Source organism: Globicephala melas, chromosome 15 (genome assembly GCF_963455315.2).
Source record: "Globicephala melas chromosome 15, mGloMel1.2, whole genome shotgun sequence".
Lineage (NCBI taxonomy): Eukaryota > Metazoa > Chordata > Mammalia > Artiodactyla > Delphinidae > Globicephala > Globicephala melas.
This window is the reverse complement of record NC_083328.1, coordinates 84,850,610-84,867,603: the sequence shown is the minus strand read 5'-3', so window position 1 is coordinate 84,867,603 and position 16,994 is coordinate 84,850,610. Positions and strand designations below refer to the sequence as shown.

The following is a 16,994-nucleotide window of genomic DNA, read 5'->3' as shown; positions in this document are numbered from 1 at the left end:
TCAGCACGTGAATGTACTAAGCGCCACGGCATTGTTGTTCACTTGAAGTGGTGAAACTTATGTACGTGAATTTTACCCTGAAGCAGTTTCCAGGGCCTCCCTGAGTCCCTGCCTCCTGGCTGCTGGAAGGACAGGGAGAAGGGCGGCCTCAGCTTCCTGCCCCTCAAGACCCCCAGCCCCCTCAGGCCCCACGTGCCCAGAGCTTCACAAAACCTCCCTGGAAACAGCCTTGATCCACAACCGCAGCTCCCCTCCCCACAGTCTCTCCGCTCCCGGCCCAAGTGCAGGCCAAAGAGACGGGGAAATGCTGACGTTGTAAGAGAGGAGGGGAGAGCGCTCTGGGGCCCGGGAGGGAGATGAAGCCTTCACGAAGCGGGGCTCTGAGCTGCCATCCTGGAAGCTGCCTGCGTGCCTTCACGTGCCGCGTGTCTGCGTGCTGGGTACCGCACCACGCGGGGACCCGCGAAAGCTTCACCGGGTCTCCAGCGCCTCCTAGGAGTGTCACAAGCCTCTGGGATGTCAGGACTGGAAGGCGCCCCAGAGATCATCTCCTCCAGCCCCTCATTTTATCGATGAGCAAACTGAATTTGCTGAGAGAAGATGACACTGTAGAGTGTGCCCAGCGATACGCAGGCCCAGAGTCGCTACAGACACCAGCGCTCTCCATCAGCGCCCCGGGCACTTTTAGTATCTAGTTAACTGACGCCCAAAATGCAAAGCGTGCGGCAAGCCTGCTTTTCTTAGAATTTTGTGCATTCCTAACGTTTGCAGCTGGTGTGCCCACCTCATAAGTGAAAACTCTGCAGTCCACGTGCTAGAAACTGCGGCACGGGGTCCTGGCTCCGACCAGTTCTGAAATATGAAGATCACGCCGATTCCCTACGCTGCCTGTGCAGCACCATAATTAGGCCCTCGGCTAAACAGCAGAGACCCGCTTCTTTCCTTTTTCCAGGACGGTGCAAAGCCCTTCTTAGAAAATTTTTCTCTCCCCCGCGCCCATCTCGCTGGCTGGCAGCAGACAGGTGCAGCCATGCTTATCCACAGCGTCTGCAGAGAACGTGCGGCACCCATGAGAGGAAGCCCGGCGGCTCCCCCACCAGGAGGGTTTACATTTAACCCTCTACCCTCATCATTTTTAATTGCTCGCTCCGTGAGAAGAACGAGGGGACGGCATGCTGCGAACAGGCGTGAGCGACACCCGCGTCTGCTTCCGCACTGGCGGCAGCCTGCTGACATTCACGGGGCAGGGGGCTGTGCCTCCCCGAGTCTGGCATACTGGAGATGTGCACCGTGGTGCTGAAAGTCCCCCCTTTTGCTTTTTAAATTATTTTTCTTGTTAGTTGCGCTGAGAAAGATCAAAGGAGCCAGAGGTGAGCTTGTAGCTGGCACTGTGCTGAGGAGTAAATACGCTCTCCCGGCGGAGTCAGCCTCCCTCCCTCCCTCCTTCCGTCCACCATCCCCCACTCACTGCGTCTCCACGCTCCGGGCACCGGCCAGGGGCTGGGCAGCCAGGGGAGACCAGGGCAGCCCCAGGGGCAGCACATGCTTCAGGTAAAGGTCACCCACCCCACTTCCCCTCTATGGACTCCACGGTGGCTTTACTGAATTCTCTGTACTTTCTGTTACTATGTCGTTATAGAGTGATCTGAGCAGTGAAATGCAGTTGAATCGAGTTGACCTCATACCAGGGCTCTGTGCACAGAATCACACCGATCTGCTCAGAGATGGCCTGATCTGAACCACATCCCCCACTGTGCTCCCTGGCTTCTGCTTGTGGCAGTAGATTTGGAATCAAAGGCACCTTCAGGACTGGACCATCTTCCCCGTGGAGCACCGTGATATACAGGGCCTCTGGGTCCTCCCCGGGCTTGGCCTCATTATTGGTGGACCTGCTGTGGAGTTCAAAAGGGAGCAAAGATGGGATAGGGAAGTCAAGACTCAAAAATGAAGTAATTCCACTAAGGTCCATGAGTATTCTGAATAAACACGGCTTATCCCCCACTGAGTGTCCTGAGTGGCTCTGCCAGGTGCGAGGCCTCAGCGGGAATCAACTTGAGCCTTTGAAACCGTGCACCTGAGAGTGGGACTTGAACCCAGCCCAAACCCACAGTCTTCCAACTGAGATCACACACCTGGTTTCAGGACTTAATGAAGCTCAGGTTCTTGATGTCTCATTGCAGAAAGAATTCAGTGAGAGACAAAGTGATAGGTAAGAAGCGGATTTATTTAGAGAGAAACACACTCCACAGACAGGGTGTGGGCCATCTCAGAAGGTGAGAAAGGCCGAGCGGAGGCCTTGAGCACAGCCCTGGGGGGCTTGCTCTTTGCACAGTGCCCCCAGGGACGCCTCTTCCCTCACTGATTCTCCAAAACAGGACTTGTCCCTGGGGGGGACCTAGGCTTCAGGGAGGTGGGCACCAAGCACGCGATGCACCCCTCTCCCTGCCTGACTGTATCTAAAGCCACGGGGAGAATGGTCAAGCGGCCACTGAGAGCCCTACTCGGAGCTCAGCCTTTCGCTGCACTGTATCCTCAAATTTACCCTCACGGCCCACCCCCAGGGAGGAGACCACCTTTATCCTCCTCTGCTCTACTGATGGGCAACGAGGAGGAGAGGGGGCGTCCCTGGCCTCCAGTCTCCCAACCAGAAAGTGATGGAGGCAGAGCTTGAACGCAGTGGCCCCAAAGACCATGCCCTCCAGGTGCAGCTGAGAGGACTCGTGGGCTGTTCACACCCCACCTGCCTCTCCAAGCTCACTTGCACCCTGACTCTCCCATAGCTCATCCCCTCCCTGTGGGCCAAATGCTCCAAGCGCTCAGCCTCAGTTTCCCGTGCCTGAAATGCTCTGCAACGCCCTTTACCACACGGGCCGCCTCCTCCGAGGAGCCTTCCTGGATTTATCTCAGCTGTTGAGTCCTTTCTCCCCAGAGCTTCATTCAACTCCAGTGCTGTCCACTCCAGGGGCGGGGTGGACATTGTTTAGAACTGCTAGTGCACGGTGATCATAAGCGGCGGACAGAGGTTCGGTGGGTTTTACTAATGTGGGACAGGCATGGGGGTTGTGCTTGAGTGGACTCCCCTGAGAACGGGCTGTCGCAGGCCCCGCACTGCTGCTCCCCCTGCAGCCTTGGGATGGACGGGGCATCACTGGAGCCCCAGGTAACTGGCATCCTTGGCTGTCCTTCCAGACTCTTTCCTGAAATGTGTACTTTATACATAAAATGTTGTTACGTTTGCCTCTTTTCCACTCAATCCGAATCAGACATCTCCCTTGACCGCACACAGGCATCGGCCCCACCCCTCCTGCCTGTGGAGTCAGGGAAGCCGGTCATGGATGGAGCCCCTGCATCTACTGAGCCCGGGGGTGGTCTGCCCACCAGGCGGACCCCCGGAGCAACCGGCCTGAGTGTGGTCACCGGCAGATGCCGTGGGCGCGCCTGGACCTCAGGAAGCTGCCCCAGGCCAGGATGGACGCCTGAGACTGTGGCTGGCTGTGTTTTCTTGTTTTCTTCTGCCATCATTTTGCTCAGCACAGATTCCCGAGGCGGACATTTGCTGACACAAGTTGGAAAAGCGCCATTTCCAGCACAGTGTGAGGGTACCTGCTGACCCTCTCCATGAGCAGGACGTCTGTGCGAAGCCCCACATGGCGCGAGTCTGGGCGGGGGGGACAGGCACCCCCGGGGGCCGACGCGGATCACGGGGGCAGGGGAGGGGGGTGCGCCCATCAGAGGACCCCCGGGCTGGTGCTCAGGGTCGGCTTGCTCTGCTGTGGCACGTCTCCCAGCACCACGGGCAAGAGGTTGCCCGCCACCCTCCAGTCCCGTCACCCGCGAGGATGGGGCTGGGGGCGCCCTGCCTCTCGGAGGACGTGTCCATGAGGATGAGTGTGGTTGGCTTCTCAGCTGGGCCTTTAAACTTAAAACTGGTGTGCGTTCAAACCATGATGGGATCCTTCCTTCCTGAGGAGGCCCTGCCTTTGGCCGGGAACAGGCGGAGTCACATGCCCCTTCACCCGAGTCCCTTCACGATCTGCTTAGAAGGCTCCGGCAAGAACCAGGGCCAGGTCTGCAACTGCTGGAAACCTCAGACCCGAGGAGTCTTCCCCCCACGCTTTCCTCTGTGCCTCTTCGCCAAACTCCCGTTGCAGCGATGTGGGCGCAGAGCAGAGCCGATTCCTTCCAATCGGTTCCGTGCATTTTCCACGTCTTCTCAGTCACCCCCAGGTTTCACGTGCGCACATAGACTGTGTTGTCAGCGTTGGCCTCCAGCCGCATGGAAGAGCCTCTAACTTCGTGGGAGAGAGTGGGCCCTTAGGGAGCCCTGCTGCAGTGGGGTGCAGACTCCGAGGTGTCCTGGGCGGTACAAGTATGTCCATGGGGGGCCACCTGACTGCCCACGGGTCTCCCTCCGCGTGGTCTGTGGCTCAGCCTGTCCCATCCCACCCTGCATCCTGCCCGCTCCCCTCCACTCTGTGTGCAGGACTGCTCTCCCCTACCCAGCCCTGGCCCACTTTCAGGGTCCCCTTTCCCCCAGGATGCTGGGGGCCGTCCTTTGTGCCCCCAAGGCCACTGCCTGGCTCACGTGGCTCCAGCCGCTCCTGCCAAGTAAGTTGGGCCACGAGGCACTGGGCCAGCCCTCCTCAGCACGAGTCCCAGCACCTCCCACCGGGGTCCTCTGGCACCCAGGATTTGCTTGAGAATCTGGAAAAGGCACAGATGCCATTTCTCTTAGCTTCAAAAATGGATATCCAAGGAGCTCTCAAGCCATGGAAAGACACAGAGGAAACGTAAATGCATTTTACTTAGTGAAAGAAGCCAACCTGAAGAAGCTACATGACATTCTGGAAGAGGCAAAACTATGGAGGCACTAAAAAAATCAGGGGTTGCCAGGGGTTGAGGGGAGGGAGGGATGAACAGGTAGCACAGAGGATCTGTAGGGTGGTGGAAACACTCTGGGCGACACGGTAATAAATGGACAGGTCTCATTACAGATTTGTCCAAACCCACGGAACACACAACACCAGGAGGGAACCCTGGGGTAGACTATGGACGTTGGGTGATGATGAGTGGCAGTGCAGGTTCATCCACTGTAACAACGTTCCCCACTAACTGTAACAATGCAAGGTGCTAATAACAGGGCAAACTGTGCACGGAGAGAGGGAGCGCATGCAGCTCTGTACTTCCTGCTCAGTCTTTCCAGAAATCTAAAACTGCTCTAAAATGTAACATCTATTAAGAAAATGGATATTCACCAGCCATTAGACACATCGTCTCCAGAGAAAACACTCTGTCTCAGAAATGTTAAAAGTCTCATCTTAAAGCAAAACATTGAAACCTGTCTCATGCCATCTCGTCTACGGCAGGGAGCGTGAAACCTGCCTCTCCCTCTGGGTTTCCTTGGTAATGAATGCCGCGCTGTGATCCAACACCCGAATTCACATCCATTTCCCTGTCCAGGAAACATCAGCCGTAGCGGCAACAACCACGAGCCCTGGTCCGAGCGACTTGTTTTCCAGCGTGACTCCCACTCCCAGTGTGGCCTTGACAAGTTCCTGGGGTCCTAATCTAATATTCACGCACCCTGTGAAGACGGGGATGCTGATGGGAGAAGCAGAGCTCGTCGCCCACCGCCCTGCCACGACTGCACCACAAGGCTTCAGTCTCAGCACGGTTCTGAGCCCACCTAAGGAGAGGGATTTCTCTAGGTTCTGGGACTAATTAACAGTCCTTTGTTGAGGAAAACAGAGATGCAGGAATCTCGGGAGACACAGGAATTGGGTGGAGGAGGCAGGCAGCGGTTCCAGGTCTGAGGAGGGTTATTTATGCAGAAGGTCTTTCCTGAGTGGCAGTCAGAACGGAGGTCTGAGCTCCTCATTAGTAAATCCCACTGACGCCCCACCACAACGGAGCCCGTGGCTCTTAAGTTGGTGGCACCTCTGATGAAACCCTCCCACCCGCACTCACAGGAGAGCCAGCAGGGGTGACGGCGGCGAATCCGGCCGCAGACCCGCCAAGACGCCCGGGCGTGGGAGATGCCCAGGCCCCCTGCTGCACTGCTGTGCTCACAGCCAGAGGATGGCTGACAACAAGCGTGTCATTCCTATGTTCAGAGTTGGGCTGGGAGGAATGTTCTTCCCCCAAGGGCCCAGCGTCACTGGAGGGAGGAAGGGCCATCTGGTCCACAGCTCCATCTCGGGGATGCGGGAGCCGTGCTAACGGCCAAGGCTGTGGTCGGGGGTGCTCCAGGAATTGGGGGTTCCTGAGGACCCTGGAGGGGGTGGCCCTGCCCGGACCTTTACTCTCTCGTCCAAGATTCCAGGAGTCCATCTGATTCTTTGGAAAAATGGGGGGTGGTTTTTGACTGTTAAGAAGTCTGTGATCTTACTGAAGATCTAGACCAACATTTCATGAACTGATGAACATTCGGAGTTTTCATTCGCTCACTCCTGACGCGGTTGTCACTCAGGTGTCCCGCGAGGCACCTGGAGCACCGTGTCGTATTGAATCTCACAAACCTGTCAGGAGTCCTGGGCTTTCCATGGTTCAGAAGAGGGAACCGAGCCTCACAGAGGTTACCGGACCCCCTCAGGTCCACGGCCAGCGTGTGGCACAGCCAGTGCTGAGGGTGAGGGGGCTCCTGGCCCCCAGTTTTGTGCCAGAAGCGCCCCCTTCCTTCTGGTTGTGAACGTGACCGAGGCCGTCCCTGCCCTGCAGCCCTTCCCCAGGGACACAGACCAGGCTGAGGGAACCGCGTGCTTTATTTAAACAACGTCACTCCTCCCAACAGCTACGTCATTTCAGTTATTTCCGAGGCCCCCCTATTCTTTCCATCAGCTCTTGCTACCAAGAGCTTTACATATAAAAACCATACCCAGGTGTCCATTCACAAACACACGGTCACACCTACGTTTCAAGCCACCATGAGAAACGTAGCCGCACGCGTACTGACAGTCTTGACAATCCACAAGGGCGGGTCAGGTTTGCGGCTGTGATTTCGTATGCCTGGGAGAGGGTGGCACTGGCCTGCTGCAAAACGTCCTGCTCTCCCGATGATGATGTTCATGAAGAGAGGATAAGGCTTGGGTGGTCCCCGGACGCAGGGAGAAGACGGCAGGCTTGCTCTGAACAGGGCTCCGCTCCACCCGCCGCTGCACCCAGGGGCCCCCTGCACCGTCCCCGGCTGTGGAGGTGTCATTGCCCCCGGTGTTGCTGGCAATGAATGACCGTTTCTAAGCCGGGCAAGTGCAAGCTAGCACGTCTCTCAGGGGCCCTGGTGACGATAATAATGGTGATCACTGTAAGAATAACGGCTGCAGTTGCTTAGAGAGTTCTCGGCTCCTGCCAGGCTTTGGTCCACACTCCATGCCCACACCATACGCCGTCCCCACAGCTCGGGCAGGGACAGCTGTCACCCGTTTTACCGGTGAGGGCACCGAGAGATAGAGAGGGGACGGCAGCCTCCAAAGTGATCTCTGTTTGAGGAGCATCAGGGCCAGGGGTTCCCGAGAGGAAACCGAAGGCCCCTCCCGGGTGGAAAAGTCCCCGGCGGGGCTCAGTGGGCAGCCTACCCCGGCGGGGCTCAGTGGGCAGCCTACTCGTCTGGCGGTCACCCCACGGGCGCCTGGCTGCTCTTCTGCCTTAGTCTCCTTTGGGGCGCCGCCCCGGCACCCGGTCGCCCCAGACAAGCTGCTACAAGAACAGGGTGGGTCTGCAGCTCCTCCACGGCTCCTTCCGCCCACGAGCTTCTCCTTCTGCGGGCCCGGCTTTGGCGGCCTGGGGCCAGGTCCCCTCTTGGGCTCCTGTCATATCTGGACGTGGCCCTCGTGAGGTGGTGAGGAGGGAGTGGAGGCTGGCAGCAGGCCAGGGGGGCGGGCCCTGGGGGGACCCTTTACAACACAAGGAGCGGGACTGCTATTTTTAGACCTGCCGGCCTCTCTCTCATTAGCTCCTGCGCATCAGGACTGAGCTAATGAAATCATCTGCAATTAAGGCTCAGGTAGAGAGATGGCTCTCTCCCGTCCCCAGAGGCCACCTCTCCTCCCCCCTCCCCCTCCGCTTCCCCCTTCCTCCTTTCCCTTCCCCCACTTCCCCTTCCTTCACTCCCTCCTCCTCCACCGTCCTCTCTGCAGGTGGGGGGCCAGCAGGAGGAAGGGGAGACTCTGGATGGGCCCCCAGATCTGGTTTATGATTTTACTTCATTTTACCAAAAGGGCTGTTTCTTGCTCTCTGTATTTTAAGAGCATTTAAGAGCACTCCCGCTCCGCTGACTCACCCATTCAGTTTCATTCTCCTCTCAAAGCGCTCGCAAGGCTGTTCCAAACATCTAGGGAGGCCATGCTATTTAAGGCCGGGTTAAGGTTCGGGAGGGTGGCTCTGGGTGACCACAGGAACCACATCTGGCAGTGTGACTCCAGGCAAGTCCAGCTCGGAGAGGCCGGATCAGCCTCCTGGCCGCGGCCCCTCCCAGCGCCGGGGCGGGGGAGGGGGCACCTCACGCGGGGACAGTGCGCTCGGTACCCGGCAAAGAAAGGAGCAGACACACGATCTGTGTCTGTCCATCTGTCCATCCACATACTGACCCCTCGCACGTTGCTCTCTGCCGGGCACATGCTCCTCAGGGAGCCCCTGTTCTCCAAAAAGGGGAGACACTCCAAAAAGCGCAGAGCCAAGCCTGGTGCAGCTCGGGCGGCTGCCGCTCCAGCCGAGGGAGCCGGACGGGCAGGTGTCACAGGGCGGCCTGGCTGGTCAGGCAGACCGGGCGCGGAGAGGGCGAGGGTGGCCAGGAGGCCCGGGACACGGGGACATCGCAAGGGCTCTTGGCAGTGAGTGGAGGAGGGCCGACGGCAGAGGAACACGCAGGGGCACACGCTCACGCACACCAGGGAGTGACGTGCGCACTCGGGCACACGTGTGATGGCCGGGGACAGCCCCGGGCAGCTGGCGCAGACAGGGCCCCTCCACGTGCACAAATGAGAACACCGATCACACGGTAACTCATTTACACCCCACAGAGGTGCTAAAGGGGCCTTTCCTTCTGGGCCGCTTACCCCAGGCCACGTGGCCACAGGATGAGCCGGATCCCCTCCGCTTATGTTTGCGATTGGGAGGGACCTGAGATGTCTCCAGGGCAGGGACCTTCATTTGTGTAGAAACCACCACTGTGATTCAGAAGTACTTGTGATTCTGAGGCTGCAGGTGGGCGAACGGCCTGGAGCGGGCACCCGGAGGCTGGAAGGCTGAGGCCTCCTCCCCATTTCTCTGAGCCCACAAATTCCAGGGTCACCCAGGCTTCCGAGGGAGAGGACTTCCCTGGAGTCCGGGCAGGATGTGGGGTCTGAACCAGGCTGCTGCCCGGCTGTTCTGGCCCCGACCTGAGGTCGCCAGTGCCGAGACGGGGGCACGCTTGTCACCCCGGGAGGGGTCGCTCCCTGTGGGTGGGAGGGACGGCCGAGACAGCCTAGAGCCCCCGGGCCGCCCTCCTGCACCGGCTTCGGGGCCCCTGGTGTCTGACAACCCCACTCGCGGGGCACATCTTCAGTCTCCGTTTGAATCCAAACCCGCCCCTGAACTTTACCAGCTGCTCCCTCTGCAAACACACGTGGGTCGGCGGCCAGCATTTTTCTAAAGGAATCAGAACTCAGGAAGCGTGAACACGTTTCCCCCCCCCTCAATCGCACCGACGGCCGGCAACCTCCCCCTGGGTCTTCCCTCATCAGAGCTTTCTTGTTCTGGACGCATTCATGTCACACTTGGCTTTGTGATGTTTGGGGACCCCCTTGAGACGAGCAGACCCTTGGGGTGCCCGTCAACCAAGGACGGAAACATCCTCAGGGGCCAGGTGGGCCTTGAGCAAATGCAGCCAGGAGCTCAGGCGGGGGCAGCTTGCTGGGGACTCTGGGGTGCAAGGTGCTGGGAGAGCCCAGGAGGGATCCTGGTGGTGGATCCCCGGCAGGGGTTGAAGGAAGGCAGGAGCTAATCCGGCCAGGCTAAGACGCCCTGGGCAGAGGGACAGCCCCACAGAGACCCGGGGCCCCCCGCCCTGGGCCGGTCTGGGCTCCATGAGGCCCTTCAGGGCACCACAGAGCAGCTCTTCAGAAGGGACGGGGCCACACGCGGTGCGCTCTGAGCGCTTTCCAGGAGGGGCCTCCTTCCGACATACTTTGGGCTCTGATGGTCGGGGCCTGGGGACACATTCGCCAGGTTCACGACGAGGAACGCTCGGTGGTGAAGAGTGAATTCTACCGGGACACGGAAAGAAAGAACACGGTTCTTCCTCTCAACTGTCTTCCCCAAACATCCCCTTCCTTGGCCAGGGACCGTCCCAAAGGAGGCAAAGACCCGAGACACCTGTTTGGTTGTTTCTGGTCCTAATCCCGCTTCTGAAGAGCATTAAGGAAGCAGGAGCACATCATTTACTGGTCACGACATCACCATCCGAAGAATGCCTCGGGCCCCAGGTCCAGGGCCAGTGTGGGGGAGGGGCAGGAACACGGCTTCACACCTGTGGCCACGGTGCACACTGCAGCTCCCTCTCGGAAATCTCCATTAGACGCCAGGGGCCCGGGACGTCCTGCGAGGGCCAGGGGACTGTATGACCTAAAACCATTGCTACGACCACTGGAAGAGATGCATATTGGGAACGCAGGGTGTATCAGTCGGCATGAGGCTGGGTTACGCCGAAGCAATGAGCAGCTCCCAAAGCACCTGACCTGCCGCTGTGGGCCAGTGGGGAGGCTCTGCTATGGAATCCTGAGAGAGGTTTCTTCTGTTTCCGTGATCGCCAAGCTGGGCGCATCTGCTGCTGAGAAACGGGAGTCACTGGCTCCCTGGTTCCCTCCCGGGAGGGATGCTTGCTCCTGGTTCACTGGCCAAAGCAGAGCGCGAGGCCAGTCCTAACTGCCCAGGAGGGAGGGAACGACGTCCTACCCTGTGGGATGAAGTAAGGGTGGACTCTGTCAGTAACACGTTAACATGCACGTAGCAACCAAGGTAATGACGGTGTCTTGAGTGAGACCCTTGTTCCTGCACAGACCTGTCACAGCATCTCCAGCTGGGATTTCTCTTCTACCATAAACAAAATGGCAATTAGAACGATACACACCCAAAGCAAGTCCTGCATCTAAGGAAACAGGTTTAATAGATGCCTCCAAAACCAATGCCGTTTCATCTCAGCCTGGGGCGCGCAGGTTGGCAAAGGCTTCCCGGCCTCCCTGCCTTTTCTGTTTGTTCTTTCCCTCATATTAGACTCCCTGAAAGTGGAGGTCGTGATGCTGACACTCTGCTCACCTTGAGCAGAAAGGTGAGGTCCAGGAAGCCCTCGCCCACTCCTTCGCACCCATTTCTCTGATGGAGGCTGATGGAGAGTGTTGGCCATTAAACCCCAAAGCCAGGGGAGAGGGCCTGGCGCTCGGCTGGGTCTTGCAGGTGAATGTCTCTGCAGATTCCCGCCCACCTGAGCTGCACTGTGGTGGCTTCACCCCCGGCAGGAAAAGCAGCCAGTTAATGAAGTCATTTTGGAGGCGATGGATCCTGGCCACGCACAGTCCTTACCCCAGTTCCCCAGACCTTCCAACGCTCCCTTCCAGGGCACTGCCCGACGAGCTGTATGCAAATGCAGCATTTATCCCGGGGTAATTACCCCTTGTACAAGTTTGACATGAAACCTTGATAAGGAATTTTTTTTTTAACACAGCGGCAGAGCAGCTCAGCCAGATGCATAAAGATTACGTGACATTTCACTCCTGAGTGTAAACGAAAATGTGCAGAAAGGTCAATGAACCAGGAGTGGTTTTTTTCAGGCAATGAGAACGGGGAAGACTGGAGGCAGAGGGCGAGCCCCTGGCGTCATCCACGCCTGCCCGAGCCTTTGCCTGCAGAGGGCTGTCCTGCCCACCGAGCCCACTGCCCCGGCCCAAACGCAATCTGTCCCCAGTGGGCCTCGCTCCTGCCGAGTGCACGGTAGAGTACGGCGAAAGAAGTTTCTGGACTTTGCTTGGAAAGACAAGGCATCTCTCAGAGAAAGGCAGCCTTTGGACTAGACTCTTCTGGCTGCTGAAAAGAGAAAGTCGTGGGCAGGAGGCTGCAGTTCATCTCAGGGTCCCTACTATGTGATCAGCACCCACTGTGTGCACCGACCGTGGCGGGTGCAAAAGAGTGCGGCGAGCTGCCTTGCCAAGGTCTGAGGTCTGGAAGCAAGTGGCATGAGCTGTGTGGCCTTGGAGCTCTCCCTAAACCTCTCTGATTCCATATCTGACGCAGCACCATCACCCTCCAACCGTGAGGCACGAGCCTGTAGCCCGCAGTCAGACTCATGGACTCACTGCAACAAGGGAGATACCACGATGAACTAACAACCTCCGCCTTGAAGGGTTTTTGCCGTAATCCAATGAGGCAGCACACAGAGCGAGCCCGGCACAATGATGCCTGGGGGCGGAAGGAAGCTGGTGAAGACTCTCGGTGCACCTCCCCCACAGCTCCAGGGTCTGCTCTCCACTCCCAGCCTCCCCTTCTGCGACCCAGAGAAACGCAAGGAAGACGAAAGAACAAGACAATGGCTTTTACAACAAGATGCACAGGGGTAGCTTTGATTTCTAAGCTCTGCAAGTAACCAGAGCGCAGTGTCTTATCGCCTTTCTTCCTTTTAACAAGAGCAAGGTGCTTCCCCACCAGCCACGCACGTCTTTATCTCAGCAGTCAGGGCTGCAAAGTGTACCTTAATTTAAAAAACAATTATGAGTGAAACACAAACTCCCAGGAATTATCCATCCTTTAGGAAGAAAGAACAAAGAGCACCAACAGAAAGACATGAGCCCCCCCTTGTCGTACAGCACCTCCATGGATGTTCACAGACGCTTTGGGGGTGAGGCCGCCGACGTCCCGCCCGTTCCCCACTGTTTCTCTTCTGGGCCGGGGTGGGCGGGGGGCGCTGGATCGGGAGGTTTGTAGGTGAGCACGGTCTAAATACAGTTCTGCACATTCTGCGTTCATAACTCTACAGGCTTTTGTGATTTAAAGCAGCAATCATATAGGGGCACGAGATAAAGACTCGAAGAAATTATCATCTCTCCTTGGGCTGGGAGGGGAGGGCAGCATGCGAAGGTTAATGCTTTGGTGAAATATTTCCAGTTATTTCATGCAACCATTTTGCAATATCCCTAATGTTTTCGCACATTACATACTCTTCCGGGGGAGAAACAGCTTGTGTTTTTGAAAGTGAGGAATAAAAACCTAACAGGCCTCGTGGCTGACTTGTACCTTGGAAGATTCTGCAATGAGGCTACAGCTCGGAGCTGTTCTTTTACATTCAGGCACCAAAGAGTGAGCTGCGGGGGCTTCCCTGGTGGCGCAGTGGTTGAGAGTCCGCCTGCCGATGCAGGGGACGCGGGTTCGTGCCCCGGTCCGGGAAGATCCCACATGCCGCGGAGCGGCTGGGCCCGTGAGCCATGGCCGCTGAGCCTGCGCGTCCGGAGCCTGTGCTCCGCAACGGGAGAGGCCCCAACAGTGAGAGGTCCGCGTACCGCAAAAAAAAAAAAAAAAAAAAAAAGAGTGAGCTGCATCTTTCTCTGCATTAGTAATGAAAAAAAAAAGGCCAAGACTCAAAAACAATCTCTGACAGGAACCCACTGAAGCTCTCCGTTTGGCTGCAGGTAACACTGAGGACGTGGATACTGGTCCCCCAGTTTTGCCTCCCTTCCTATCGGAGGGCCCTGCTCCCCATCTGATTTCATCCCCGGGAGAGCCACTCGCACCTGCAGAACTTGGGGTTCACTCAGGGCAGGGCCCAGACGGGACCATGCGAGTTCCAGGGATGGTCAGCGTCTCACACCCGCTGCCCAACTTGTAGGGGATGGTGACTCAGCAGATGATGAAATCCGACCTCCCCGGTTGCTGCCTGGAGAGCAGGGCAGCAGGAGGGACGTGGATCCGAGGCTGGGCTCCAGCACCCAGCACTGTCCAGCTAAACGGGGCAAGCAACTCGCACAGCTCCAGGCACCCGCTCTTGTTTGGATTAACGTGAATATTCTATTGAGGTCCTGGGTCATCTGGCGACACCTGCACAGGTAAAACAGTGGCGCTTCTACCCCCAGAGCGTGCGGATCACGGTGCAGCCCAGGATGCAGGGTGAGGCGGTCCGGGCACTGCCCCAGCAGAGGGTGCCCAGTCACTCCTCCTTCTGTGTTTGACGCCAAGAGAAGCCTTCCTCCTGTCACACCTGAACTGTCTCCTCAAACTCCCAGGGGGCCCGCGTTCCCGTGGTCCCACCTTGCCAGGAAGAACAGAGACAGGAAAGGGGCGAGGGATCTGGGCAAGAGGCAGGTTTGTACCTCCCCAGGATGGCTCCGGAAGACGCTGCGGCCCCAGGCAGCAACAGCCCTTCTTCCCTCCACCCCCTGGAGAGGGCAGCAGGACCTCAACCTTCCTGCCCTGTGACAGGGTGGCCTCCCCACCTCGGCATTCTAAGACGCGTCCTAAAACCATAGCTTACACAGGCCTCGAACCCGGCAACTGTCCGGGGACGTGGGTGCAGGTGTTTCGTCAGGCTGTGCAGAGTACATTTTAAAAGCATCCTTTTGGGCATATTTTGTGCGTCTGCCCAGACAGAGGAGACATTAGGCTGCTCTGAAATGTCAGGATGAGGAAACGGGGCCAGGGTTGCCGCATGAGAGCACGACTCTGTGCAGCTGGCCCTGGTGGCACAGGACCCCCCAGCATCCCCCTCGTGGTCCTTAACTGCTCAGCCACAAGCCCCAGGGCTGCCCCTGTGGGCCAGGAATGGTTCTGCTATTTGTTCCCATTAGTTCATTAACATAAAAAATATAGCTTCCTGCCTTTTGACATGGAATTCTGGCCACCAGCACCGGCTGGAAGCTCAGAGGCTGACTCTCCAGGCGGCCAGGAGCTGGAAGCACTGGGCACTGCGCTGGCGTCTCTAAGTGGTGCCCAGCACGCAGCTGGACAGGAGGGGCCCTTCTCCCGTGCTTCCGGGCCCTCCCCCACTCTTGCTGTCCTTCTGACCACTCAGACCCTGCCTTGTGGTTATGGGCCTGTCCCTGGGAGTGGACGCTCCTGTAGGACCAGGGATGGGCCGGCAGCATTGTTTCTGCAAAAGTGGGGCCGATGCAGGCTTTAAGCCGTCAAGGAGGCGGGGGGAGGAGGGGCTGGGTACCTTCCCACTGAGCTGGGACGTCCTACACGCTCCCTGGGTCTGTCCTCCCCGTCTTCTCCGGGCCTCCAGGGCGGTCGGCCAGCTCAGGCCTGCTCTGGATCAGCCAGAGCCTGTGTGAGCTTCCAAGCACCCTCTCCCGGGCCCTCTGTAACCCTCTCACCCCCTCGCCTCCCACCATGACACCTCCCACTGCCTCTCGGGCTGCAGTGTGACCCCCTCCCCACCCGCACGGCCCCGGCACCCTTCTCAAACCTCAGGGCCCCCCTCACTGGCCTGCTGGGCTCCACACCCTGCGATTAGGCCACCCACCTCGCTGGTCTCCCCTGGCTTCCCAGCCCCGCCAGGAACTGAGTCTCTTCTGTCTCAGAGGTGTCTCCCGTGCACCTCTGTCTCCTTCAGCGTCTCTCCCAGCCTGTGACATCAGTCCTGGGGGCTGGCCCTCACCTGCTCATCCTCCTGTGGACCCCTCCCTTGCCGCGGCACAGAAGCCTTTGTCACAGCTTCCCGGCGACTCATCTCGGTGTGCCGGCATCCACTGTCAGCACCCCAGGACATTTGCACTGACCGTCCCCTTGTCTCTGTGGCTCGCTCCCTCCCTCCCTGCAGGTGAAATATCATTTTGCAGACCCCTCTCTTGACCACCCTGTCCTCGCCCTCCACCCCGTATCTCGCTGCCTTTTCTGACCAAACCCACGTCGGTGTTACTCATGGTATACAAATCCGTGGAAGGGCCACTCCTTCCCCTCTGTGTTCGGCAGAATGATGGCCCCTCGAAGAGGTTCACGTCCTAATGCCAGAACCTGCAAATACCTCACCTTCCAGGGCCGGAGGGACTTTTCGGATGTGATTCAGTTAAGGATCTTGAGATGGGAGATGATCCTGGGTCATCCAGGTGGCCCTAAATGTCATCACAAGGTCCTGATGAGAAGGGCGCAGGAAGTCAGGGTTCAAGGAGATGCGATGAGGAAAGCAGGTCAGAGAGAGATCGGAAGATGCTGTGCTGCTAGTTTTGAAGACAGAGGAAGGGGCTGTGAGGCAAGGAATGGCCTCTAGAAGCTGGAAAATGCAGAGCAAGGACTCGCTCCCCCTGAGCCTCCAGAAGGAAGCAGCCCCGTCCGCGTGGGGGCGACTCGAGCCCCGTTTTGGACATGCGGCCTCACGCCGTCAGGTAACACACGGATATGGCTTTAGGCCACTGCATTCGTGACAGCGGCCACAGGAGTCTAACGCCCGCTCCCCGCGGGCAGGCCGGCCGTCCCGGCCTTCACGTCTCCAGCACCCAAGAACGGCCCCAATGTGAAGCGGGCACTCAGCAGACGTTTGTTGAGTGAATGAATGAGGGTCTGCTGCCCTGTTAGCCTGAGCCAATCAGCTCACCTCGTATCTACAGCACCGGGTAAACACGTGTCGGATGAATGCGGCTCTGTCCACACCGGCTCCCCCCAGGCCCCTTCTCCTCCTCGCCACGGCCCACCAGCTCCTGCTGAGGCTGCCACCCTTGCAGCCCGAGGGCCCCCGAGGCAGGCGGGCTGTGAGTTCCCTTGGCGATGTCGCTGCTTTAATGACGAATTGCGTAAACGTGTACTTGAAGCTGGCTGGGAGGGGTGCTCTGCCACAGGAGAGATGACCCGGGAGCTGCACAGAGACGGAGGGCCTTGCGTGGCTGCAGATCTCCTGTGCTGCCATTCATCCTCGGGACCCTTGCGTCGGGCCCACACACCCCACCTCACCTCCCAGGACCGGGAGCCCCGGGGGCCCGTCGGCTGCAATTTCTTCCAGGCGCTGAGGCTCGGGGACGTGAGCTCACTTGTCTGAGGACCAGCTG

The 16,994-nt window shown here is 58.4% G+C and overlaps 1 protein-coding gene across 4 annotated transcripts in view; it reads right to left on the bottom strand.

The window, feature by feature from the left end:
* Nucleotides 1-16,994, bottom strand: part of CDH4 (cadherin 4) — a 548,956-nt gene that overhangs the window by 160,042 nt on the left and 371,920 nt on the right. Inside the window, exon 1 of one of the 4 annotated variants that reach the window (XM_060284121.1) lies at nt 8,276-8,404. The exons of the other annotated variants lie outside the window; for them this stretch is intronic. Within the exon in view, the coding sequence (XP_060140104.1) occupies nt 8,276-8,279 (4 nt within the window). The 5' untranslated portion in view covers nt 8,280-8,404. Of the gene's footprint in view, nt 1-8,275; nt 8,405-16,994 lie in introns of those variants that run through there. 4 annotated transcript variants of the gene reach the window in all.